The 27166-nt window shown below is 38.2% G+C and overlaps 1 protein-coding gene across 1 annotated transcript in view; it reads right to left on the minus strand.

Annotated features, from left to right (window-relative positions):
• SPTA1 (spectrin alpha, erythrocytic 1) overlaps positions 1-27166 on the minus strand; it is a 69410-nt gene that overhangs the window by 36637 nt on the left and 5607 nt on the right. Inside the window, exons 5-21 of the mRNA XM_077156578.1 lie at positions 26887-27033; positions 24498-24631; positions 23817-23961; positions 22234-22388; positions 20842-20977; positions 20630-20731; positions 19059-19196; positions 17867-17977; positions 16485-16562; positions 16188-16343; positions 13971-14175; positions 12386-12567; positions 8728-8971; positions 8283-8405; positions 4449-4666; positions 3530-3622; positions 1165-1302 (exon numbers count right to left, since the gene is read on the minus strand). Of these exons, the coding sequence (XP_077012693.1) occupies positions 1165-1302; positions 3530-3622; positions 4449-4666; positions 8283-8405; positions 8728-8971; positions 12386-12567; positions 13971-14175; positions 16188-16343; positions 16485-16562; positions 17867-17977; positions 19059-19196; positions 20630-20731; positions 20842-20977; positions 22234-22388; positions 23817-23961; positions 24498-24631; positions 26887-27033 (2505 nt within the window). The remainder of the gene's footprint in view (positions 1-1164; positions 1303-3529; positions 3623-4448; positions 4667-8282; positions 8406-8727; positions 8972-12385; positions 12568-13970; positions 14176-16187; positions 16344-16484; positions 16563-17866; positions 17978-19058; positions 19197-20629; positions 20732-20841; positions 20978-22233; positions 22389-23816; positions 23962-24497; positions 24632-26886; positions 27034-27166) is intronic.

Consider the following 27166-nt stretch of genomic DNA (forward strand, 5'->3'; position numbering starts at 1 on the left):
GCAGATTCCCACTCCTTCCTTTGTTCTTGTAAAATCCATAAATGGGCGAGGTTTCCACTCTCATTACCACTCTCGTAACTAAGTCTCTAAGCCCTCTTAAGCCAATGGCCAAGAGAATGCTTGGGTGGCATATGATTTTCACATATTACAAAGAAGGTAAATGAGGAGCTTCAGGAGTTGAAGACATAAAGCTCTGAAATCTAGGAATTTGACATTTGATGTTAGAGTCCTAAGTTTGGAGAGTTTTTCAAAAACCAAAGGCAGCTCTCCTAATGATGGGATACTCTTTTCAACAAAGAATTCACCAAAAACTCATGGGTTTAGAACTGAACTGAGATTCTTGGGGTTGAGCATCTGTGGGTGACAATGTTATACAAAAATTTTTCCTCTCCTCTATTTCTTTACCAGAATTCCCCAAAATTGTTGGTTGCCCTTTTTGTTTCACCCTGCTCCCCAGAATATATGGGGGGGAGTGCCATACTAACCACCTTGGAGTTAATATCAGAGAATAATGGTGAAGTGGTGAGACCTGGCCAAAGAGAAAGGGAAACTGGAACACAACTCATTTGATAAAGAAACATCTTACCTTTTCAAGAAATTCACTTTTCTCCAGGGAAGTAATATCCCAAACTTCCCACATTTCTTCCCAAGAATTTAACATATTTATTAGCTACTAGGATATAAAAATACTTGAGCTGCCAGAAAAATATATTTAAAATTCTAGTCAATATTTTGCCACTGTTCTTATAGATTTTTAAAAAAAAAAACGGGCAGATAAGATTTAAATAACCTATCTTTCATCAGGCACAGAAGAATGAGCAAAAATAGGAAAAGAAAGAGACACTATAGTCCTATAAATATATTACAGAATTGTCACTCATGGTTCATGCGTCTTTGAGCAAATCACTTAAATTTTTTGAATTGTTATTTTTTAACTGTAAAATTGGAACTGTAATCTTATCTTATAGAATGGCTATTAAGACTGGAAAAGTTATGCACAGGGACTTGCACAATATCTAGAAAGAAGACATTACTCATTAAATTTTAGTTATTTAAGAGAGAAAGTGACAGAAGAGCGTTGGCTGGCCAAATATAAACCCTGGCAACATTGGGAGAGATGGTTGTAAAAAAGCCACAGTGTTGATGAAAAGAAGTGAAAGTAACCTTGTTGATGGAACTGAGCAGAATTAAGACATCATCTTTCTTCATGGTGACTTCTCGGGGGCTCCGGGCTTGGAAGTCATATAAAGCCACAACCCTCTCGGCTCGAGCAGCTCTCTCCACCGGTGCAGCTTGCTGCTGCTGAATAAACAGGAAATTGGGCATTTCAGCAATCCCCTGGAAATATCGCCCCAGCCCCTTCCTCTAGATGCACATCAGAGGTGGCAGTCTGTGCTTAGCAGGAGAGAGTAGTCTCTGGCTAGAACCTCTTACACGGTTGTCAGAAACAGAGAAACCGTAAAATATGTTTTTTAGAGAATTTGCTTCATTTTAATACTTTTCAGGAGGTGGGCAGGATAGGAAATGTAAAACAAGGATGAGCAAGTGAAGGTGCAGTTTGTCGGCACCATATTAAATGCTCAAAGTTATTAAAGTGGCAGTGGTAATATCCCTTTCTAAGAAGTTCCAAAAGGATTATACACATCAACATTTTAGAAAATTTCATGAGAAAGTGGAAAACCCACTATGTCTTATTACCCTTCTCATTCCCTGGGCCTCCACTGACAGTCCTTCCCATTGCTTGGCCTTTACATTACGCTATCAAGAAAGTGGATTTTCTTTTCAGGAGATGGGTTATCTATAGCATAGGGGAAGTCATGGTGTTCTAGTTTGCTGGCTGCCAGAATGCAACACACCAGAGATGGATTGGCTTTTAATAAAAGGGGACTTATTTTGTTGGTTCTTCAGAGGAAAGGCAGCTAACTTTCCACTGAGGTTCTTTCTTACATGGGAAGGCACAGGATGGTCTCTGCTGGTCTTCTCTCCAGGCCCCTGGGTTCCAACAACTTTCCCCAGGGTGACTTCTTTCTGTAGCTCCAAAGGCCTGGGCTGAGCTGCAAGTGCTGAGATGACGAATGCTGAGCTACTTAGGCTGTGCTACATTGCCCTCTCTCATTTAAGCACCAGCCAATTAAGTCAAACGTCACTGATTGCAGCAGACACACCTCCTAGCCAACTGCAGATGTACTTAGCAACAGATGAGGTTCACGTACCATTGGCTTATGTCCGCAGCCACAAGATTAGATATGCTCACCTGGCCAAGTTGACAACTGAATCTAACTAACACACATGGGATTCCTTTTTTTAATTGAGAAAATAAACTGAGATCCTGAAAAACATCTTGTATCTTTCTTTGGCAAGGAACTGTTTCCAATAGTGGAATATTTTCTGACACTTACTTTCTGAGAAAATGAACAAAATAGATTCCTCTTCCTCAGCCACAACATACCCCTTCTTCAAACTGGAGTTGAAGTTATACTTCCTCTTACAGGTTTCTACTTCACCATATCTTTCAAGTACTCTGTTTTCTCAGAACCGAAACGTATGAGCTATCTGTTCTCGTTTAGGGACACATGGGGCACAGCCTGGTAAAGGCACAGCATACAAACACTGCAAATATATATTGGTTTTATATGGCAATTCTATGTCTTTTTTCTAAACCCAGCATATGAATTCCGGGACTCTCATTAAAAGTTCCCTTAATACAAGAAGCATGTCTTTTTTCCTTCTACTGCACACTGGAAACACTGTTATAACATTATCTGACTCTGAATTGGTCCCAGCTCCATTGCCCTTCATACAACTCTCTATTATCTTGCCATTCTCACTTTCTCAACTATTTGTGTTTCTCATTTCCCAAAAATAGCTGATTGTTTCATGCTTCTGTGTTTGTACTCACAGTTTGTTTTTTTTTTAACTAGAAAAGCTCTTCTTGCCTGCATAGAAAACTACCTACCATTTCTCCTTTAAAATAACTCAGGTAAATCGGTTCACTTTAACTATGAAAATTTTCCTGTCTTCTAGCGTTCTCATATCAGGAGAACTGAGCACTCCTTTCTCTGAGAACTTTTTTCCTGTTCATACATCCAATTATGTACTTTTTGTGTAAATTTCTGGCTATCTAATGTACTGTAATTTTCCTTCAACTCAGGATCATTTTGTGTCTGTTTGAATATGCTAGACATTAAAAATCTAAGGAAGAAAGGAAGGAATTTAAGAAGGAAGATAAGAAGAGATGAAAACAAAAAAAGAAAAACAAAAAAAAAGGAGAATGGAAATTAAAAAGGAAGACAGAGAAAAGAAAAAAGGCATTGATGAATACATGCTAACATGAACTTCTTTTGGATTATTTCTGTAGAGGCTACAAAGTTGCCATAATTCCTGCCTACGAGGGTCATAGAATTTAGCTTTTTTTTTTTTTTTCCACAATTGCTTTCTTGGTTGCAGGGAGTAAAAGACTGTGAACAAGGAGGTCCTTTTCCTCTGTGTTGAGGAATGTGGATTTTGGTCATCCTGAAGCGCTCCTTACCTGGCAGGTTTCTGCCTGATCCCGTAAAGCTTGCATGCTGTTTCCAAAGGCATTGAGATCCACCAGGAAGGCCTCATGCTTCTTTAGAAGAGCCTGGATTTGTTGATGAGAATATCATCAGAGAACATAAAGAAGGAACGCCAAGGCACCTCTGGGGATTCGTCAACTTCTACTGTTTTGAATTATGCCAATTGTCCAAATTCCTCATAAGAGCCACTTGCCATCTATTATAAAGTTATGCATAAGTCCAACTTTGAAAATGTCAAGAAAATAGGCATTGATGAATAAATAACAATCTAATATATCTGCATCAATTAAAATGAACTAAAAATTCACCAGAATTTTACCAGTGCACATCACGGCTGAAAGAGGATACTGCCAGCAATGTTCATTTGTAGGGTTTACTCATTAGCATAACTTTAAATGCCACCTTCAATTATTTCTAGTGCAGATGGTTTGTGAAATCCTATGCTAGTTTCCCATACAACCATGAGAAAAATTGAGAAATGGTTATAAAGAGTAGTTATGACCTTTGGGGTTCTTTTTTGCTCCAATACATCTGCCTGATTTTCTTTCAATAAAGTAGTTCAGGTCCCTGCACCTCAAAACCCTGGGTGGGTTGTGAAAGCCAAGGTTACTCTGTGAAGTTGAAAACTGGACCAAGACAGCCATGAATTTCTGAGCATGCCCTTTTAGATTTAGATAATCTCTAAAGAATCTGTGGATTTCTTGAGTGTAGGAAAATGTCACCTTCTGAGGGCTTCCCAGAAGATGAAGACCAAAGATGATCTACCTGAAAGCCCCCAAATAATAGAGCAGAACTGTCGCTGTCCCACAAATGAAGGAACCCCTGAATAAGTAATTTTGTACCATTTGGCGAGCATTTACTAGACAACGTCCATGCCTACCCCTATCTTACCCCAGCAGCTTCTTCATCAGCCCCATAGTTGGTGTTGTCCACAATGGGCTCCTTCTCACTAATCCATGCTTCTGCTTCATGTAGGTCAGCCAGGTACTGCTGCAGCTGGACATTGCTCTCGAGATCGTTCTTCCGCTTTGCAGCTCGAGCCTGTAGCGACTCCATGTTCTCATTCAGGCTCTTCACCCTGGATGCCACATCTTCTGCAGCAAAGTGCCCTGTGGAGTATTTATAGAAGAGGTGAGTTCATTGATGTTCACCATACTCTAATTTTTTGGTGACCTAGGAGACAGCAAGGGGTGCATAAAGACGGTGCTGCAGGTGTCAATGCCACATTTTCATTAGGTTTTCTAGGAACTGGAGTACCTTAAGCAAGGTTAAGCAGCAATAGATGCCAGTGCTTGAGATGTGTGTATGCAATAGGTGCTAATGCAACGTAATGAGTGGGCTGGTATATTTCTAATACATACAGACCTTAAAACAGAGCACGAATTTCCCAAAACTGGTCTTCTCTATATTAAACAGAAAAGCCAGCAGGTTTGCTTTGCTGCCCACAAAAGATTTGCTACTATGGGAATTGCTCTCCCACCAAAAACAGCTAGAAAACAGAACAGACTCTAAAAAATAATGATTAATAGACAATGGGCTGGGGATTGTGACCCCTGAGCGAAGGGAATGAATAAGAAATACCCTATGATTTGAGGAGTTTCTAGGTTGCAGTGCTGGAAGGGGTAACAGAGTCCAGTTGTCACACTGAGTTGAAGTAATAGAAGCCAGAATTGGGGAGGACCAGACAGCTAGAATTTGTGGTGTAGAGCACTAAAGAAAAGCGAGATGCACAGCAGCAGAGTTCAGAGATTTGCAAAGGAGTCCACCAGAATATTTAGCCACCTATTCATATGCGCCCATGTGAGGAAACTCCCTGAGGGAAAGAAAGAAAGTAGGTCAATTCCTAGGGCTCACGTAGAATATTAAAAATACCACCTCAAAAAAGTGGATGGATATTATAATAAATGAGGTAGAGTTCTAGAAGGGTCATGCCTTACTAGTGGATTAATTTCTAAAGTAGTCCCCAATAAAAGCTGTCCTGAAAGTACCATAACAAAGCAAATCCAACAGGTACAATGATTGTCACATTGAAAAAAAAAAACAAAATCACACCAAGATACATTATAGCCAAATTGTTGAAAACCAGTTATAAAGGAAAAAAAAAGAAAGAAAGAAAGCTTAAAAGAGCCGAGAACAAAAGGAATTACATACAAGGAGCAAAGACACTATGGCAGCAAACTTCTCATAAGAAAATCTGCAAGTCAGGAGATAATGCAGCAGCAGCTTAAAAGTAAGGAAAGAAAATGTTGACCATGAATTCTATATCCAGTGAAAACATATTGCAAAAACGAAGGCAAAATAAATACTTCCAGAACATCAAAAAACCTAGTTAGCCTATGACTAGCATATCTGCACTATAAGAAAAGTTCAAGGAAATTCTTTACTCAGAAGGAAAATGATACAGATAGAAATACTCATCTACATACACAAGGGAACAACTAATACTGGAAGAGTTAAGCAAAATCCTTTTTTTTCTTCTCATTTCTCAATCTCTATCAAAGCTAGTTGACCATTAAAGCAAAAGTAATAGAAATGTGTTATAGGGTTTGTAATATAAGTGAAATTAAAAATTGTGATGCCAATACCACAAAAAGGAAAGGAGAAGAATATAAGTATACTGCTTAAAAGTCTACACAATGCATAATATGGTATGATATTATATGGGTGTGATATGCTGTAAATCCAACACCAGTGGCTCTCAAATTTCTGCTCTCAGAATCACTTTAAAATTTTAAAGATTATTGAGGACTCCAAAAACTTTTGCTTATATGGGTTTTATCTATTGATAGTTAACATATCTGGAATTAAAATAGATTTTTAAAAAATAATGTAGAAATATATACTCCATTAAACATAAGAGCAATGACATCATTATATATCATGTAAGCTCCAGAAAACTCCAGTATACACTCATGAAAGAATAGTGTGAAAAAGCCAAATAATGCCTTAGCACTGTTACGAAAATATTTGAATCTTGTGTCTCCTGAAAATGTCTCAAGGACTCTAAAATGTCACTAGGCTATAACTGGGGACTCACTGCCATAAAATAAACATACACAGAAACAAACAACAGAGCTACAGATAATAAACCAAAATGGAGATAAAATGGGGTCATAATAAATATGTAATTAATTTTTAAAAGTAGAAACCTATGAACATAGAGAAAACCATAACAAGATCTAAATTTAAACTCTATCATATTGATAATTGCATTAACTTAAATGACAAAAACACCCCAATTAAAAGGAAAGATCACCTGATTATACAAAAAAAAACAATGCTTAGCTATATTCTGTCCATAAGAAATTTGCTTTCAATATAAAGAAACAGAGTATAAGTGAAAAGATAGAGAAATATGTTTCTTACAAACACTAACCAAAAGAAAGCTGGACTATCTATTTTAAACTCACACTAAATAGAGTTCAAAACAAGGAATGTTACAAGGGATAAGAGGGATATTGCATAATGCTAAAGATTTAAATTCATCAAGAAGACATAATAATCCAAAAGTGTACATTCATTTAATAACAGAGCTTCAAAATACATGAAACAAAAACTGAAGGGAGAAATAGACAAATACACAGTGATATTGGAGATTTCAATTGAAAACAATAAGGTAGGTCTCTAAAGTAATATTGGAATCCCAAGTAAACATTTACAGGTTTGACTCTATCAGCTGGGATCTGAACTTTTGCCCAGCAGTCTGAATGTTAACTTACATATTTGTAAACAATTACTAGATGGCAGCAACTTATTCTTCAATCAAGAGAGGAAAAATCCTAATGTAATCTATGCTTATGCCATACCTGGCCTAGGATATTCAGTTCTAAACATCATAATCAAGCAATAGTAGTTTCTGAATATGGTAGACCAGGATGAGGGGATGCATTAAAACTATATAAAGTGATACATTTAAAGAAATGGGACTGTTTACCACTAAGACAATAAGGCATTGGGAACTTGAGAGCTATCGTCACAAATATGAAAGCTCCCGCATGTAAAAGGACCTGATTTTACATGCTATACCATGGGTGAAACTTGAAGATATCCTGTTGCATGAAATAAGCCAGAACCAAAAAGATAGGTATTGTGTAAACTTCCTTACATGAAATACCTAGAATAAGCAAATTCATAGAGACGGATAGTAGACTGCAAGTTACCAGGTGTCAGGGGTGAGGGAAAGAGAGAGTTACTGTCCAATGGGTGCAGAGTTTCTTTATGACATGATGAAAAGTTGAAGGAATGGTGGTGATGGTAGCAAGATATTTTGAATATTATTTTAAAATCTCACCGAATTGTGCCCTTAAAAGTGATTAAAATGGGAAACTTCGAGCTGAATATGTATTACAATAAAAAAGTTAATAAATCAATAAATAAAACAAAATCTAAAAATAGAAAACGACCTCAGCTGTTTTACAACATTTCAGAGTTTAGATTCTGAATTCCGTATCATCTACAGAGGAGTATATTGATGACTGGGGTAAAATATTTTATTTTTAACATTTTTATTTTGCTAGAAATAAACTGTTTCATGATATAGGAGGAGTCCTGTACAAACAACACTATAAATAAATCTGATAGAACTGTTCAAAGAGACTTTCCACATTGGATAGGAAAATGGATCAGATATCTTTAAATTCCCTCGAGGTTCTAAGAGTCTACAAATTTGTTCCCAAAGGACTGACATACTGATGATTTTGCTAACCCAATGAGAACTCTACATACCTTCCTCTACCATTTTGTTTCCCTTCTCTGATATTCCTCGGATGCGTGGCTCATGGCTGGCAATGTCAGCCAGTATGACTTGGTGCCTGTTCAGAAGTTTCTTGGCAGCAATTAGGTCCTTGCCTATAAACGAAGGAATTTCAAATTCTAGGGTTACTCTTGAACGGGGTATACAGAATGAGCAGAAAAAGATGTGAACAGTCTAGCTTTTTAGAGAGACAATGAATTCACGTCTTTGCTTCTGTCTGTCTTTAGGAGGTTAAGTCTTTAACATCATCAACAACATCAAAATCTTCCAACGGAGGACTGGACAAGTCTGTATGAGTCTAAGGGTGAACAGCTGAGAGCAAACGTTCTTCCCTCTCACTATATCCCAGACCTCTCCAACTATCCAGAGCTCCCTTGCACTTCTCCGTGGGGCTCAGCTTGCTAAAGCTGTACTGACCAAGATAGGTGGAAGCTGCAGAGGGTTCGGTTTCTTGGATCCAGGCCTCCTCATCCTCTGTGTCTCTGCAGATCTGCTGCAGGAAGAAGAGGTCAACGAGCTTCTTCTTCCGGGTGGCCAGTGGCTCCTTTAGGGCTTCAAACCGGGATGCCAAGGATTCCTGCCTTGCTCGGATGGCGCCAGCATCAGGATGGCCTGCCTCTTCAAAATACGCAGCCAGATCTGTGAGGGTGTTCACCTGGTCCTGAGGGAGAAATGGGAATGGGTGCCAGATATTAGGAAGAGACTGGGTTTGGGAGTGGGATGAGAGGGCATGGGAGGGATCAGCCTTCATATGTAGTGTGCTAGGATCTCTAATGAAGTCAGTGAAAAGGAATGGCAGGGGTAACTACATGAGAACCACTTCATCAAGATAAGAGCTACTTATAGGATAGTAGTTCTCAAATCATAATTCAGAAAATACAAAATATTTATAGGGATACTCCAAGGAAATCAGAGAAATTAGCACTACAGTGGCCTAACTTGACAGGAGCTCAGTAGCAGGAGACCCGGGTTCAATTCCCGGTGCCTACGCATGCAAAAAAAAAAAAAGTCAGAACCTTAGAAAGAGAAATGCAAAGGAATTGCTTTACCACTACTTAGTTGTGTGAATCTGAGCAAATCAAAGTTCCCAACTGGGTCACATGTGAGAAAGAAAGAGCACACAGACTGGATTTTGAATGGCATTCCTAGAGATAAAATTTTGGTTGTATACCCATGTGATAAAAGAGGTGCAAGAAATGCATTTACCTTCATTAATCATATCATCCATAAATATCTAGCAGAAACACAGTGCCTAGGTTTTTTGTTTCTCTGTCCATTTTGTTTGTTTGTCTTCTGGGAGGGTGGTGAATGGTGCATGAGAGAAGTTTTTCAAGAGGCAATGGAAGAGCCTGCATTGGTCTTACTTAGTCTACTTTGCCATCTAGTGCACAACCTACTGAGTTTGATCTATCTCTTCTCAATTTGGAACAAACATTTACAATCAGTAGCTTTTTTACACATATGCCCACTTCTCTATAAAGAATGAAAGTCTTCATAAAGAATTAAAGCCTAAGTCTCTTATTCCCTCAACAGTTTTCATCTTTTAGGCTGCTTTGTCTTTGGAAAATAACACCACGTAATAAAGTGATTTTTAATCATCACCATCACCACTGATCTAGCGTACTGTTTGAAAATGACTAGTGTAGTGGAACATGCCTCAGTCTAAGGAGAAGAAAGACAAGGCTGCTTTTCTTGATTGTCACTTAATTGTCATATTATTTTGGGAAAATTCTTTTACTCACTTTGATCTAAATTTCCACATCTATCAAATCAGGGCTTTGGATTACAAGATTTTTGAAGACATTTCCCAAAACCTTTTGTATTTAAATTTCCCTTGCAAGTATCATATCATCCATAAATACCTAGCAGAAACATAGTACCTAGGTTTTTTGTTTCTCTGTCCATTTTGTTTTTTGGGAGGGAGGTGAATGCCACTTTCATAGCCTTCATTCCCGCTATGAAAACCAATTCCTGGTGAGTGGCTGTCCTGCCTTTCCAAAATAGGGCCCCATACTCCTTTCCTTAAATGTTTACATGTTTACTATTTACCAAGACTTATCTTTTCTTGCCTTCAAAAATCTGTTCCCACCATAAGTACATGGGATCTTGAATAGGGTGTTAGATCTCGTTGGTTCATCCAGGTTGATGCCCTGATATACCCCAGAGTGATCTGGGCAGTAAATAAAGAAGTATTTGCAAAGTCCCCTTGGGAGACTGGGGAGAAAGGAGAAAATATTCAATTTCCCCATTTGGAGAATTTCTGATATGCTCACAAGCAGTGGGGACAGCCAAATCAATAGGCTGACCCCTAGATCTTGGAGTTTGCCCCTCTGAAATTTATTCCTGCAAAGGATAGGCTAAGTCTACATAAAATTAGGCCTAAGAGTCACCCTCAGAAAACCTCTTTTGTTGCTCAGATGTGGCTTCTCTCTAAGCCAACTTGGCAATGAACTCACTGCTCTCCCCACTACATAGGACAGGACTCCCAAGGGCGTAAATCTCCACAGCAATGTGGGACAGAAATCCTGGGATGAGTCAGGACCTGGCATTACAGATTGAGAAAGCCTTCTCAACCAAAAGGGGGAAGAGAGAAATGAGACAAAATAAAGTTTCAGTGGCTGAGAGATTTCAGAGTCGAGAGGTTATTCTGGAGGTTGTTCTTATGCATTATATAGATAATCCTTTTTAGTTTATGGTATAGTGGAGTTGTTTGAGGGAAGTACCTGAGCTGTGTTCCAGTAGCCTTGTTTCTTGAAGATGATTGTATAAAGATAGGACTTTTACAATGTTACTGTGTGCTTGTGAAAACTTTGTGCCTGGTGCGCCTTTTATCCAGGGTATGGAAAGATGAGTAAAAAAAATATGGATAAAATAAATAAATAAATAATAGGGGGGATAATGGGTAAAATAAACTGGGTAGATGGAAATACGAGTGGTCAATGAGAGAGAGGGGTAAGAGGTATGGCATATATGAGCTTTTTCTTTTTTCTTTTATTTCTTTTTCTGGAGTGATGCAAATGTTTGAAAAATGATCATGGTGATGAATAGACAACTAAGTGATGATATTGTGAACCATTGATTGTACACCATATATGGAATATTTGTGCATGAAGAGCTCTCAATAAAAATATCTTTAAAAAAAGAAAAAAAATCTGTTCCAAACCCTCAGACCCTGTAGACTTCAAAGCCATCTTTGTAAGGTTTTATTACCTTTAGCCTTTTACTTTATTTAGGGCCCCACCAAAGCATTCTTTAATCTTAATTAGACTTTTTTCTTTCTGTTTCCTGAATTTATTATTATGTATTTTCTATTTAGCAAGAAATGAACAAAGAGCAGACATTATAAATGTGTATTTTTGACAAGGTAGGATCTTAGAGAGAAAAGTGGAACCATTTTTTATATATAAACCAGGATTTCTGGGATGAAGAATTGAGTCAACTGGAAATGGATTCCCACTAGAGTCTCCAGAAGCTCACATATAGCATATATGCTCTAGAGACTTACTGAGTAAACTCATTTTAAATAAGTCTGGGAGAAAGTGGGTGGGGGAAGGAGAACTCTGAAACCAGGAAGTATGACTTCCACATCACAGTCCTAGCCCTACTGTTAATTTTCTCTGTGGCATTGGGGAAGTCATTGTACTTCTCTGAGCTCCATTTTTCTCAACTAAAAAAATGGATTCAAGATGTTTTCAGGCTTTGAATCACAGAAGATCAGAAAAGAAAGAGGCAAATTAATCCCAAACCCCCTTTTTTTTACAAGTGGGAATATTGAGGCCAGAAAAGAAGACATGACCTACCAAAGGTCTACAGCTAATAAGTTCTATATACAGAACCCACTTCTCTAGATTGAGGGAACAGTGTTATAATTAGAAGAGTCAGCAAAGTTCTGACAAATGATACTAGGCACCCAGGAGAATGACTGGTTACAGGGACTACTGGGAAGTTGCGACCAACCAATTGAAAATTTGAATGTTTACATCTGAGTCCTTGCTTTCTTGGGCTTATTTCTTATTGATGTGCTCAGTGCACGCACACAGATTGCCCATAATCAGCCAAAAAGCTAGCAACAAACCTGACGAGCAGCCGCAGCAGACTCGAGGAGGTAATGTTTCCTGAGTAAATTCTGGACATCTGCCAAGCCTTTCCCATAATCCTCAGAGGTAGCTTGCCCCTCCACCTCCTCCAGCCAGCGCTTCAGATCTTCTGCATTATTTTCAAATTGCAGCTGCTGGTTGGCTTCATACAACTGGGTCCCTGGGAGAAGATATTAAATATTAGATATTAGGTACCATAGCTCTTCTTCTTTACACTATAATATATCCTCCCTCAAATAAGGAGTAATACATTTTGATGTTCAGAGGAAACCACTGATAGCTGTATCATGTGATTGTCCATGCAATCACCTTAAATTACCATTTAAGTACAGTAAAGTTCTCAGAACAAAGCTAAACAATAAATTATATTTCTTAGCGAGGTATAGTACTGTTGTGTTAGATTTTAACCATCTCAGGTATTTTCATAGCATTTGTTACCCTCTATTCAACTTCTTTTTCAAATGATTCAAGCCTAAACACTGCACTTTACAAGAGATGTGGGGAATTCAGGGTTGATTCCACTTAAAACTTTGAAGCATCTTTTTTATGAATGTCTTTCTCTGAACTCCATCAGTTCAGAGAACTGACTGATGGTGACTGATTGGTGACTGCTCTTCCCCATAATTTTTTTTCTTACAGAAAATCTGTTTGATTATCTACACTATTTTCTGCCAAATTGATCTTACAGCATTTATTTGCATTATTTCCACTAAACAATTTTTGTGTCTCCTGATAGTGGGGAATGCAGAGTCGCAGCACAGAGCCCCTATTGCTTCAGTCAAGTAGGATATTTTTTCCACTAAACCAAAAATCAGAAAGACATTAAGCCAAATTGATATGAAGCATATTTCTCGTAACCAGGTAGAGTCATGTTTATAGTCTATTTTCAGGAAAAGTGGAAGATTGACAGGAGAAACATTTGTTTTAATTACTAACATTGATTAATTTTCCAAAGTTACAGGTAAGATTAAATGTAAGTAGAGAGTTACATTACATTCAAACAGATATCATGGATATTTGTAAGAGCTCATAATAAAGCCTGGAAACTTTTATTAGACAGATGAAAAAAAGCAAGAAGTCCTCAATTCCTACTTGTAAGAATAAAATATTTTAGGAACACCACATGTAGCTCCAACAACCTTTTAACATCTAATTTAAAAACCTGGATGATAATATGTTGTCTAGTCTATAGAATCAACATACATAAAAACTAATTTAAGGGTAGTAGTTGTAGATACTAACCAACACCGAATCCATGGCTCCTGAATATTCAAAAGAAGGAAAAAAATTAATAAGAGAAAAGCGAAGAGAAAAAAGTATTTCAAGATTTAAAAACACTACACACATGAAGAAAGCATAAGATTGTGTTAATATACAGTGTATTGAATTTAGGTTGGTTTGTAATACGTTCTTGACCAACAAGAAGGAAGACACAAGGAAGAATAGCAAATGGATATCATCTCTTCTTGAAGAGGTTAGAAGGAGAAGTTGTGGTGGTAAAGATCAAAGAAGAAGTTTTCAAAACATACAAATTAGCCTTTTACTGAAGCCTCTACTTCTAACCTTTCTGTGCTGTAGCCTCCAGCAATTCCTTCCAGAGGCTGTCAACTTCACTCAAACGAGCAGCCACATCCTCAGAGGCATAGTGATTGCGTTCAATCATCCCCAGACCCATTTTCTTTAGATCATTGAGCAGGATCTCATTAGTTGCCAATTCCTCTTCAAAGACTTGCTGCTTTTGAACTCGGCTCTTCAAGTTTTGTGTATCCTGAGATAAGAGGAAAATATAAAAGGAAACCATCACTTGAAGTATGAGGAGCAGAGATTTTGATGGTAGGGAGCTATTTCACACTATAAGTCTATTTCAGGAAGAGGATGAAAGAAAAAAATATCCTAGTTCAAATATGGAGCCAGGAAATCCTTGGGAAATTCATGTCACCACCCCTTCTTCTATACACGTGGCAGTCATGGCTACTTAACTCCAGTATTTATGTCTACTGAGCTTGGATATGGCTGAAGATCCTTTAAAACATGGCACCCAACGCAAACAGTGACAGTCCATCAGAGCTGTCATGAAAGATGGAGATTATCTATTCCTGATGTAGTACATGAACCATCCTTCCATTTGTCCCATATAAGGACGATCATCATATCCCATATATAGTGAAACCATAACTGCTCTAGAGAACATACTATCTAGTTTCACAGAATGAAACATGCAGACAAAAGTTCTGTATAGATATACGAACAGAAGGATGAGAGGTATACATTTCAGACTTAGTATCTGGAAAAGTAAATACTGCAATGAGACAATGGCCTAAGACAAATTCTATTTTTGAATGTATATGTTAATGTTTTTTAATATATATGTTTAATGCTCATATTATATAACATTTGTGAGCACAAAATATGTGTTTACATAACTCCAAGGAAGATAAACTTTTGACTCAGAGATAATGCAGTATTTTCCCAAAGTTATACAAACTGAAAAAGTAGAGTGACAAGAATTCAAGTACAGGGTCACATTCTTCAGAGTTCTTGCCTCTAACCATTACATTAAACCATCCTCTATATAACTGGATAACTTTGGAGAAATCAGTTTTCATTCAGATCCTCAATTTCCTCATCTATAAAATGAGAAGTTGCCCCCTTCCAGTTACAAAACTGTATGTCTCTATTAAAACAAACTGGGCAGGTGAACTCACTGCCCTGCCCTATAAGTGGGACATGACTCTCCAGGGATGTAAATCTCCCTGGCAATGTGGGACCTGACTCCTAGGGATGAGCTGCGACCTGATATCATGGGAATAAGAAAGCTTTCTTGACCAAAAGGAGGAAGAGAGAAAAGAGACAAAATAAAGCCTCAGTGGCTGAGAGATTTCAAAAAATGTTGAGAGGTTATCCTGGAGGTTATTCTTATACATTATATAGCTATTCCTTTTTGTTTATATGTATGGAATGGTGAGAAGAAAGTACCTGAAACTGTTGAACTGTGTTTCAGGAGCCTTGATTCTTGAAGAAGACTGTATAACTTTATAGCTTTTACAGTGTGACTGTGTGATTGTGCAAGACTGTGTCTGATGTGCCTTTTATTCTGGGTATGGACAGATGAGTGTAAAAATAAGGACAATAAATAAATAAATAATGGGAGGGATAAAGGGTAAAAAAATGTGTAGATTGAAATACTGGTGGTCAATGGAGGGAGGGATAAGGTATGAGTTCTTTTTATTATTTCTTTTTTCTGGAGTGATATAAATATTCTAAAAATGATCATGGTGAAGAATACACAACTATGTGATAATATTGTGAGCCTCATTGATTGTATAACATGGTTGGACTGCATGTGTGTGAAAATATTTCAATAAAAATATTTAAAGCAATAAAAATAAAAGTAATAATTTGTGCTTAAATTTGAATGTATTATTGGGATCAAACAACATTTCTCTACTATTATACAGAGTGGAACAGAAGAGACGACAGAAGAAAAAAAGACAGATGAATAAAGGTGTAGTGCTTCCCTTCTTCCATTCTGTTAAGGACGTTTGGAAGTGGTACCAGAGACAAGGGATGAGGGACAGAAGGATATTAGAAAACCATTATCTAGAATCTCATCTTTTAACTAGCCATATAGCTTTAGGGGAGTCATTTCCTTTCTCTGAGCCTCTGTCTCTTCATCTAAAAAATGAGGGTTACAGGTAAATTTTCAAGCTCCAAGACTGCAATTCCATAAAATTAACTGCTGGTAAGTATGTCTAGAGCCTGAACACCCACCCTACCTACCTTGTAGTCTTCATCATCTGCCAACTTCTTTTTCTTGTTGATCCAGTTCTTTAAGTCATCAGAGTCCTGATATAGTCGCTGCAGAAGCAATGAATCTTCCAGCAATCTGCGTCGATTTGCAGCCCTTTCACGAAGGGCATTCTGCCGGGCCAACAGCTACAAAAAATCATGGACAATCTCGCTGTCAGCAACACTGACTGTGATACCTGAGTGTCACTGTCCACCCTGGTCACTGTGCCCCCAATGCTGAACCCAGTGCAGAGTCAGGCAAATGCGCATCTCTACCCTTGAACGTACCCCGTCTCGGATGGCAGTGATGTTCTCAGAATCATAATGGTTGTTGTCAATCAGTTTGGTTGCAGTCCGGTCTAGGTTCTGAAAAAAATGGGGTGATTTGTCCTTGGTGGCCAGTGAGTGGCCACATATTGGGAAGTTGTTTAAAAAAGAAACATGGCAATATGGAAAAAGCACAGATTGAGGGTTTGAAGATCTAGGTGCTAGATCCAATTTGAATTTTATTTTCACATGTGCACCTTAGGCAAACCAAAATACTTGCTCTGTGCCACATTTTTCTCATTTAGGTTACATTGAAACAATTCTGATGTCACCACAAGTTGAATATTTGAACTAGTCTTAAACCTTTAATAGGAAACACTACGAATGATATAGTCATGCCCAGTGGCCAGTCTTTGTATATATGTATGTATGTTTTTATTTATACATTCACTTATTTATATATACATCTATTTCTACATTTATATATTCTCTAGCTATGTGGGGAGAGGAGTCAGAAATTGTAGAGGTGAATTTTTACTCATGTTTCACCAATCCCCCCTTCAAATTGCCAGAACTCAGAATAGATTAATTGATTGGGAATAGGGAAATTAGATAAAATAAGCCATAGAACATTGAAAACTATAAATTATCTTACACTGTTAACTTTTATCAGTTCATATCAACAGGACAGACATATAGATTAACAAAGGACCATATCAAGCCCGGTTGAATGAAGATTCTTAGCAAAGGTTTGGATTTGATTGTTGCGTCTATTGCTTGTAGTGATGTTGGTGTGGGTGTATGCGAGTTTAAAGCCATCACTATCCTAGGAGACAGCCAAAGGCATGCTGTATATTGAACCCATAAAGTCTGCCTTAGAATACTCTGAGCTTCGCTAATATATTGGCCAGTTTTCTGGGACATTGTAACTCAAGAGTCACAGGAAAACTCTATAGTAGCATTGGAAAAGATACATAAAGATGAAGAAAGGAATAATAAAAGAAAAAGAGCAGATGATATATTACTAGAGAAAAAATGAAATCTGGACATTATTAGGGAAGGAAAAGATAAAAAGCAATCTAAGTAATGCATTTCAATGATTCTATATTCAATATGGATCCAATCGTTTCTATTCATGCTAAAGAAAAGAGCAAGGCATAATCATGTACTTCACCAGGAAAAAAAGAATGGCCTGACATCCTGAGAAACATTCTAAATAAGCATTTCGAATGAGAAATATGTCAGTAGGAATGGGTACGAGGTGTTTTTTCTGGATGATTCTCCTTTTGGAACCATTCTCATGTCTGGCCATTATAGGAGAGATTTTCTCCAGGAGCAGGTGCAATATGATAAGATTTATTTAAAAATGAAATCTAATGCCCAAATTAAGGCCAATTCCTTACTGTTATCTTCTGTTCCTGAGCAGTAAAGGCTTCCTTAAAGTCATCATGCTTTTGAAGAAGGGCTTCTACACTGCCCAGGGAGTTTCCCAGGTCTTCATTCTCCAGGAAGGCCTGTAGAAGACAAAAAGACACATTTCCCATATCCCTCGTTGGTAAGAAACAGTCTTCTTTGAATATGTCTTAGATGGGGACTGTGGTAGTTAGATTCAGTTGTCAACTTGGCCAGGTGAAGGCACCTAGTTTTGTTGCTGTGGACATGAGCCAATGGTACGTGAACCTCATCTGTTCCTGATTACATCTGCAGTTGGCTAGAGGTGTGCCTGCTGCAATGAAGGACTTTTGACTTAATTGGCTGGTGCTTAAATGTGAGAGTGCAATGTAGCACAGTCTAAGCAGCTTGGCATACCTCATCTCAGCACTTGCAGCTCAGCCCAGGCCTTTGGAGGTGCTGAAAGGAATCACCTCAGGGAAAGTTGTTGGAACCCAGAGGCCTGGAGAGAAGGCCAGCAGAGACTATTCTGTGCCTTCCCACGTAAGAAAGAACCTCAGTGGAAAGTTAGCTGCCTTTCCTCTGAAGAACTAACAAAATAAATCCCCTTTTACTAAAAGCCAATCCATCTCTGGTGTGTTACATTCTGGCAGCTAGCAAACTAGAACAGGGACCAAGAAGGAAGGTGAGGGGATGAAGAGCAGTGTTGAAAGGGGAGGGAAGTAACATGTAGAGAAAAGGCAGCAGAAGTTTAGGCTCTCATTCCCATTATCCCAAGCAACTTTCTCAGCTATGTCCCTTGGTCTGTCCACATGGTATTTTCCCAGCCAATCTAGGTACTATTTAAGCTCTCAGAGCTGCCTTAAAAGGACCATTCTCCACCTCCAGGAAATCTGTGATTAACGCTGCCTGAATCCTCACAATTTTCTCCTTCTGATTCTTTAGCAGTTTGATATTCATTTTGCCTTATGTTCAGTAGTAATAGCAGTCCTTTTGCTATGTACTTAAATATTTTTCTATATATCTGTCTGTTGTAGGATCCTTGTAGATGAGGATTATCTTCTGTTTTTGTGAATCAACCTTCAATTCCTAGGATAAACTCTGGTCCACAGAAATGGCTGTGAGAGTGCCGACAGTAGTCATGGTGATAAATGTAGGATGGGATAAAGGATATCTGGAGACTGGCTGGACTCCTCCCATTACCTCTTGTCTGCTCATCCAACTGTCTACTTGATCACTGTCTCGATAGAAGAGGTGTAAATCCAAGCACTGCTCGTATTGTTGCTGACGCTTGTTCCATAGTTCCAGCAGGGCAGCCCAGTTGTTGGCAAGGGTTGCCATCTTTGGAAAGGAAGAGTTAATGTGTCAGGAAGATATCTAATTAATTTAATTTATCCAACATTTACTGAGCATCTAATAAATGCAGAACTTTTTGAAGGATACAAAATTAAAAGGGAATGGATTTTCTCTTAAGGCTACAAAATTTAAGCAAATAAAGTAATGTGTCGAAACAGAGTACAAATCACATGTATAAAGAAAGAAGAGAGAATATTAACTCTGATTAGAAAATTAGAAGCAAATCTTAAGATATAGGAATGATTTTGCCAGAATGGCAGGGTTAGTAGGGGATAAGGGTCAGCATTGTAAAATGACATAATACTATTGGTGGCTCCAAATGATAGATTAAACAATATACTCCAGAGTAAAGTGCAATATCCAGAAAAGCTAGCTATTTAATGTAGTTCAAATTCATTGAATACTTAAAATTCCAGACTGAGAACTTTGCATTTTATTCTGGAAATAGCAATCATCAAAGAAAAAGTGACATTCTCAACTGATAAAAGCCTTTGTTTCTTTCCAAGCATATGCTCAAGAAATTTCAGCTGCTGTCGTGTTAATTCACCAAAAAGTAAGCATAAATTCTCAAGATTCTAGGATAACAGGACAAGTTTTCAAAGACTTCAGATCTTACTGTTCCTTTTGTGGAAAATCTTTAATAGCAAAAATCCATGTTATAATGTTTTCAACAAGTTCTGGGAGAATTCAAACCATGGTTATCTCAACCTCACTTATCATATGGCGCTATGTACTTGGAATCCAGGGCACTGCAAAAAAATCCTGAAGATCTTATTTTGAGCGTCATCCTGAGGAGTCCTTGTGACTGTGACTGAAACACAAACTTTTTGGGTCAGGACTTTAGACTCCCGTGGTTTAGTAAATTAGAATAATGGTGGATCTAAATTCTCCATTCAGTGGAATTCTGAGTGTTTAAAGCTTTCCAGTTATTTACTTTAAATTTGAGACACACAAGGTGTAGGAGAAGCAGTTTGATTTAAGCTTGCATAGAGGAGAGAAGAAAATGGGCAGATGGTAACCATGTGCAAGGCACTGTTCTAGGCACTGTGAGACCCAAAGATGAACAGGACTCAGTCTTCATGGAATTTACAATATGATGGAGAGCATGACAAAGTGATCAAAAAGAGCATATATAGCCAGGGAAAATGGAGTAGGGGGTTCAAATTAGGTAGGAGTCAAGGGATTGACAAAATAAAGGCACAAGGGCAAGGAAGTACAAATCACATCCTGAGAATTTAAAGGGTCTCATTTAGCTAAAGCATGACATATTTGAAAGAGCCCATAAAGTTGGGTCCATATTATTAATACATTTAAATGACTTCTATTATTTCCCATGTAAAGATTACTGTTTTATTATAGGACTAAATAAGAACCAAATATGTAATCACATTTCCACAAGCCACGTTAAACTACATTACCTTTTCCTGAACTTCATCAGAGGCTTCATGTTTGGCAGTCAGCAGAGCTTGACCAGTCTCATCAGCAGATTGAAATCGGTCATCATAAGTGTCAATCTCATGCTGTGAAAACAAAGCAAAAGGTCTCAAGTTGCAGCAGGAAGATTTATGGCATTCTTGACATTGAACTGGGTCACCACACTCCGTGTACTAGGAAGACATTTCTTCAGTACCTTATGCTGCTGATGCCTGTCCAGTAGGGCTTCTCCACCAGCCACATCTGTTGGCAGCTCATCAGCTTTGATCAGAGCAGTCTTCTCCTTCATCCAGCCTGAGAGTTCCTCATAATCTGATAAGAAGCGCTGGTACCTGTTGGAAAGTGAGTTAAAGGGCAGGAAGGAGAAACCATATGTGAAAGAGTATTGAACAAAGAGTAAGATTGGGTTGAGCTAAAATGTGCCAGGTCCTTCTAATCCCTAGCCTAACCCCTCCCCTGACATAATCCCTGCTATTTATGGTTGTAGTTTCTTTAGTGGTGCAAGTGTAAATCCTTTATTCCAGTTTGTATATCCATAGGAAAAGTGTGTTATTGTGTGATGAAGTACACGGGCATTAAGTGCACAAGACCACCAGGTCATACCTATCCCAGGGGTACATGAAATGAAAGGGGGTAAAGTGCTCACAATGTGCCCAGTAAATAAGCACATGTTGTATAAATAACAGGGAGCACCTTGTGGAAAGTGACTAAGATTAAGAACATCTCATGTATTGTAGTTTGTCCTTAAACCCATTAATTAAAAAAAAAAAAGTTCCCTGTTCAAAAAAATTAGAAGTTCATATTTGGTTTAAGTCTTAATAAGATAAATAATATTTTCTGGTAATTTAATGACTAATCATAAGAATGAACTTATAAAAAACTAGTTTTCAATTTATTTGTAATATTTTGACCTATATGCATGAAATAATTCTAGATTTGTTTTGATACTCTTCCTCTTCAAATTTATTTCAGCTCCTTTGCTAGGATGAGGATTTTTTTTCCCGATGTTTGATACCTGAGTTTTTTTTTCCCTCTTTTTTAGAGTTGTGGGTTTACAGAACAGTCATGCATAAAACACAGGATTCACATGTTCCATTCTATTATTTATACTTTGCACTGGTGTGGAACATTTGTTGTCATTGATGAAAGAGCATTTTTATAACTGTACTATTAATTATAGTCCATGGTTTAATTTCAGGTTCACCGTTTGTATAGAACAGTTCCATGGATTTTTTTTTAATTCTACTAACAAATATACAACTTAACATTTCCCTTTTAACCCTATTAAGGCATATAATCCAAGGGTTTCTTCAGATGTTTTTCAGCTTCAAGGGCTACTTCATAGTATCCTACAACCATACAAATAGGAAAAGACAGACGGGAAACCAGGGAGAGATCGATGGGAAAGGTGGATCGAAGCTCAGGATTATATCAGCCTGAAAAGGAATTTCCTTGGCGAATTAAAATTAAAAGAGCAGGGAGGGGAACAGGGTCCTCATTACTGTACATCATTCTCTCTTTTATTTTTGCTTTTGATATTCTATCTGGGCCCTGTAGCATAAATAGAAATGAGAGGAGGATTCCCCACCAATAGGAAGCCTGCAGCTTTTCATATCTGTTGGTAGCCAAGGCGCGAATGTGCTCCCAGATGGAGACCAGCTCCTCCTGCATCTGCTGGATCTCAGGTGCATCGGACGGATGGGAAAGCTTCAGCTTGTCTGCTTTGGCGCATAACTCCTTCACCTTTGAGATGAGAAAGAAACCCAGGGTTATCCAAGCATCCTTATTGCTCCTGACAAAGTTTTGCAGGAGGATTGTGACAAAACAATAATATGAATAATAATAATTTGTTAATATAGATAGGTTTATAAAGACACATTTATATTATTATGTGAATACACTATAATAATTTACTTAGTACTTTTTGTCTCACAATGTGCTAAATGTTTCATATGTTCTTATTGAACATCCTCATTTGATTCTTCATTTAATAATACTAAGTATTATTATATATGTGAAAACTAAGAGGTAAAGTATTTTCAGCTAGGAAGTATCAGAAGCAAGGTTGAGACCCAGGTTCACCATTTACTACCCCTCTATACTGTTGCACAAGGCAAGAACATACTAGTAGTACCAGGTCATTTTTTTTTTTTTAACATGGGCAGGCACTGGGAAATGAACTTGGTCTCCAGCATGGCAGGCGAGAACTCTGCCACAGTGCCGCCATTGCCTGCCCAATACCAGGTCATTTTGAGCATGAAAGATTTTTGAGGAGCAGGGTCTCCAGGCCAAGAATGAGGAGGTGGGTGACCTTATTAAAATAAGGTCCTCTCGTGGTACTCTGCTGTAATCAGGTGTTTCCTAGAGTTTGAAATTTAATTATCAGTTTTTTAGGAAAGAAGACCAAAAAACAAAAACAATCAAAACAAAACAAAACAAAAAATAAGGAAGAGTGAAAGACGCAGCAGCACAGTGGAACCATTTTCAGAAAGCGGACCCACGGGCAGGGCTGTAATGTAAGTTACAAGCGTGTGAGTCTCTCTGATTCCCCTGTGAGTGCTCAGCAGCAATTGGTTTAAGATGACTCGAGTTGTGCATGGAAGAAGTAAAGGATGAGAGTCATTCAAAATGCAGGCTTACTCCAAGATGTAGCATGCCTATGTTCCTCCAAATAAGGGGTTGGGGTTTTATAGGTTTAAGAAGAGAACCCAAAGATGGATTTCATGATATGCTTTAAATGCCTCAGTCTATTATAAAAAGGGAAGAAAATTGCTTCCCTTTTCTACTGAGTGAAGGAAAATAAGAAACAAGATTCAACTTAAACAGAAGAAAGTGTGGTGAGATGAACGGGAAAACTCTGGCCACAGGAGTGTTTACTGGGTGAGATCAGTAAAGCATTTTTGGAGATAACTTTTTTGCTTTTTTAATTGTGAAATAGATCACAAAAACACAAAAATATTTAAATGTGTATGCACATTTATAAGAATAATAAGTATCTAGTATCAACCATTCAAATTAGGCTGAACAGGAGTACATTTAAGTGCTACAGATGTCTTCTTCATCAAGAAGAGTGAATTTACTGGGTCCTCTGGAGTCATGGTATTGGGCAGGATGAGTACCAATCACCTTATCTAGCTCAAGGGAACAACTATTCCTCTAGCAGCAGCTTACTTTGTCTTCCATGACTGCAAGACTCCTCTCAAGTCCCTTGTGACTGTGAAACAGGGCCTCCGAGTTGACAAGGTCTTTGCCATAATCCTCAGAGGTGAGTAGAGGCTCCTTCTCCTTGAGCCACTGGATGGCTTCAGTCACATCCCTATGAGACATGTTCATAAGGTCCAAAAAATGATGGAAGCCTTTCTGGGGTAGACAGAGCAACAGAGTATGAAGCAAGGACCACCCTAGTTCACCCAAGGAAGTAACCACCTGGCACTCTTAAACACTGGCAAAAAGTAATTTCAAAGAGCTCTTGCTTGCTAGTGGTTTCCACTAGATAAGAGTGACCTCAGCCTCCTGGTCGTTGAGCCTCCAGAGGTACTTCCCACATCAGGGACAACTCTTCACAGATGCCTTTCTTCTTCCTTCACCTACCTTCACCCCTGTCCAATACCATTCTACTTTCCTTGTCTCTGCAGAATTCCCATCATTAATTGGTCACTGTTATTTATATTGCTTTGAGTTCCCATCTCCACCAACTTATCTATAATGTGTGTAACTATTTTCTTAAATCCCCCAAACCTCACTGACCCAAAGTCAGATGCATGTTTTGTGTTGAAGTATTGGCCACTAATTGCTAAGGCAAGGAGACAGAGAATTTCAGAATTTCCCATAATGCACTTGTTAGGGTCATACCTTTTGAATCGCTGGAGGTCTGCAGCATTGGATAGGGTTTCACGTCGCTGCAGAGCCAGGCTATGGAGACGATCCCAGGCAGCATTTACCTCATCTTGCTTTGATTTAATCAAGGGCAATTTAGGATGGTCTTTCTGTGAGAGGAAACCAATGCAAAGTAAACATGAGATGACACTTCAAATTATTTCAACACTTCTCATTTCACACTGACCGATACTTTTTTTTGGTATGCTGTGTGGCAGGGTCACCTTTCATTCTTTTTCCATGTAAGTATCCCCTTATTGCAGCACCATTTGTTGACTTTTTCTGCTTTGGTTTTTTTTGTTGTTGTTCATTTGTTTTTACTTGTTTGTTTGTTTGGGAAAGTGCATGGGCCAGGAATTGAACCTGGGTCTCCTGCATGATAGGTAAGAATTCTATCACTGAAATATTATCGCACCCCCAACCCATACTTTTTCGGAAGTGGAAAATAACTGTAGTAGACAGCCACTGAGCTTCACCTTAGCCCTGACACCTAGCTCTTACCTGAGCCACATCATAAAAACCTAGGAAACCTACCTGCCAAAGACTGTGTCCCATGCCCACAACATTGCAGTAGCCCACTAACAGATGTTTCCCAACTCTGAAGTTATTTTCAGAACTATACCTTGTTGATGCTTGCCAAAACTGTTGGAAATATTGGAAACCAAGGGAAAGAAGACAGAAATATCTTTATGAAATCTGATTTGATTTTCCAAAATTCTAGTAATATGTTCCTTAATTCTTTTGGAGTGGGTCCTGACAACTTGAGAATTCAATGAAAGCTATTCCTAAAGTTTCTTCCTAAAGTTAAACACACATGCATACACATATTTTGGCATAAATTTTCAGCATTTTTGCAAACTATCTGAAACAATGGTATCTGTGAATATCTGGTAAAGCTAGAAGAATCATGCTATTTGGGTGTTAGGAGATTTTGAAGAGTTGCCATATGCCCAAGTCTCCCTATGCTTCCTGACCTCATTTTTCCCATTCTCATTCTCAAGCATCTCCAGACAAAATTGTCCACATTCTCCTTCATGATTATGTGATACTTTCTATTGTAGTTGAGTGAAGTCTACTCTATAAAGGCAGAGGATATACTCCACCTGCATTGGGCACAAGCATCCTGTGACAAAGATTAGGAAAAATAGCTACATTATTTTGTCATTCCTTTATTCAAGAACTGGAGTCTGTTTCCTCACCCTTTAATTCTGAGATGGTCTTGTGACTTGCTTGTACCAAAAGAGTGTCACATAAGTGAAATTCTATGAACTCTAGGTCTTAAGCCTTAGAAACCTTTAGGTCTATTCTCATCCTCTTGGAACACTGACATAGAAAGAAGCACAGTCTACTGAATACTGAGGAATCCCATAGATCACATAGGGAAAGCCTTCGATGTCCTTTCCAAGGTCCAGCCATAGGAGACAGGCCATCTTAGGTCCTTCAACCAGCTGCCACCATATTACTGCCGTTTTATGAGAATATCATAAAACAGGTGAGACAAGAAGAATTGACCAGCTGAGAAACCCAAATATCTGATTCACTGAATCATGAATTGTTTGTTGTTTTAAGTTTTTTGGTAGTAGTTTTAGATGGCAATAGAAAAATAGATAACTGAAATCATTTCCAATTTGAGAAAATTGGCAGAGGGAGGAAACTTAGGAACTGTATATTGGATATGTGGCCTGAGAAAAACTGAAAGACATGGACTATTTTTTCCTATTTCTATCCTATTTATCCTGCAATCATGGCTCCACTATAGAGCTGCAGTCATAATGAAATGAAACCATAAATGGGGACACACAGTAGAGTGAAATGTTGGAGTTTCTTTACTTTATGTATAAATACATATATAAAATCAGACTGGCTTCCCAGTTTTCTTATACATACTAGGGTCATTTATTCCTATAATTAGCCTTTGTCTGCTCAGAGACTTCACATTTACATTTTCGTAAGTCAACTAAGATAAATCTTCCTCTATTTCTTCTCTCTCCAAAATAATCTTATAATGCATCCCCAAATGCAACCTTATTTTATATTCTCTGCTACATTATTTTTGTTCATTTTTATGAAGAGAGTGTTGCATAGACGTGAGTAATCAGTGCCCCACACAGTGAAAGAACTACCTCATTGCAGATTAATTCCCCTACATATACACAAACACACTCACCTGCCCCACCCCATTTCTCTGGACTAATAAGTGACAAATCCAGAGGGGAGAGGAGACTTCTCAGGGCATGTTACTGCAGAGATATTTGTCTCTCTGTCCACTATTTGCCATATTCCCCATATTCCACCTAAAATTGGGAAAAGGTCTTTCTTGAAGATTGGAGCCCTTTCTCTGAAGTGACTCTTGCTTTTGCCTCACCTTAGCACACTCATTGGCATATTGGTTCACTCTATCCACTCTCTCCTTTCGAGCTGCCAGTTCCACTTGGAATTCTTCAAACTTCTTATGAAGAATCTCCGTGCGCTCCCAGTCTTTACCCAGCTCCACTGATGTCACTATAGCCTCCTGTAAACAGAGAAAGTTTTATTGAGTCACCAGAAAACATTTAGTAATTCCTGCAGGTCAAAATCCAAGATACCTGCCCATATTCCCTAAATAACTGGGAACAAAGTTACTGGAAAAACTTCTTCCAGGTAGA

This window comes from Tamandua tetradactyla, chromosome 4, assembly GCF_023851605.1.
Source record: "Tamandua tetradactyla isolate mTamTet1 chromosome 4, mTamTet1.pri, whole genome shotgun sequence".
NCBI classification, from domain to species: Eukaryota; Metazoa; Chordata; class Mammalia; order Pilosa; family Myrmecophagidae; genus Tamandua; species Tamandua tetradactyla.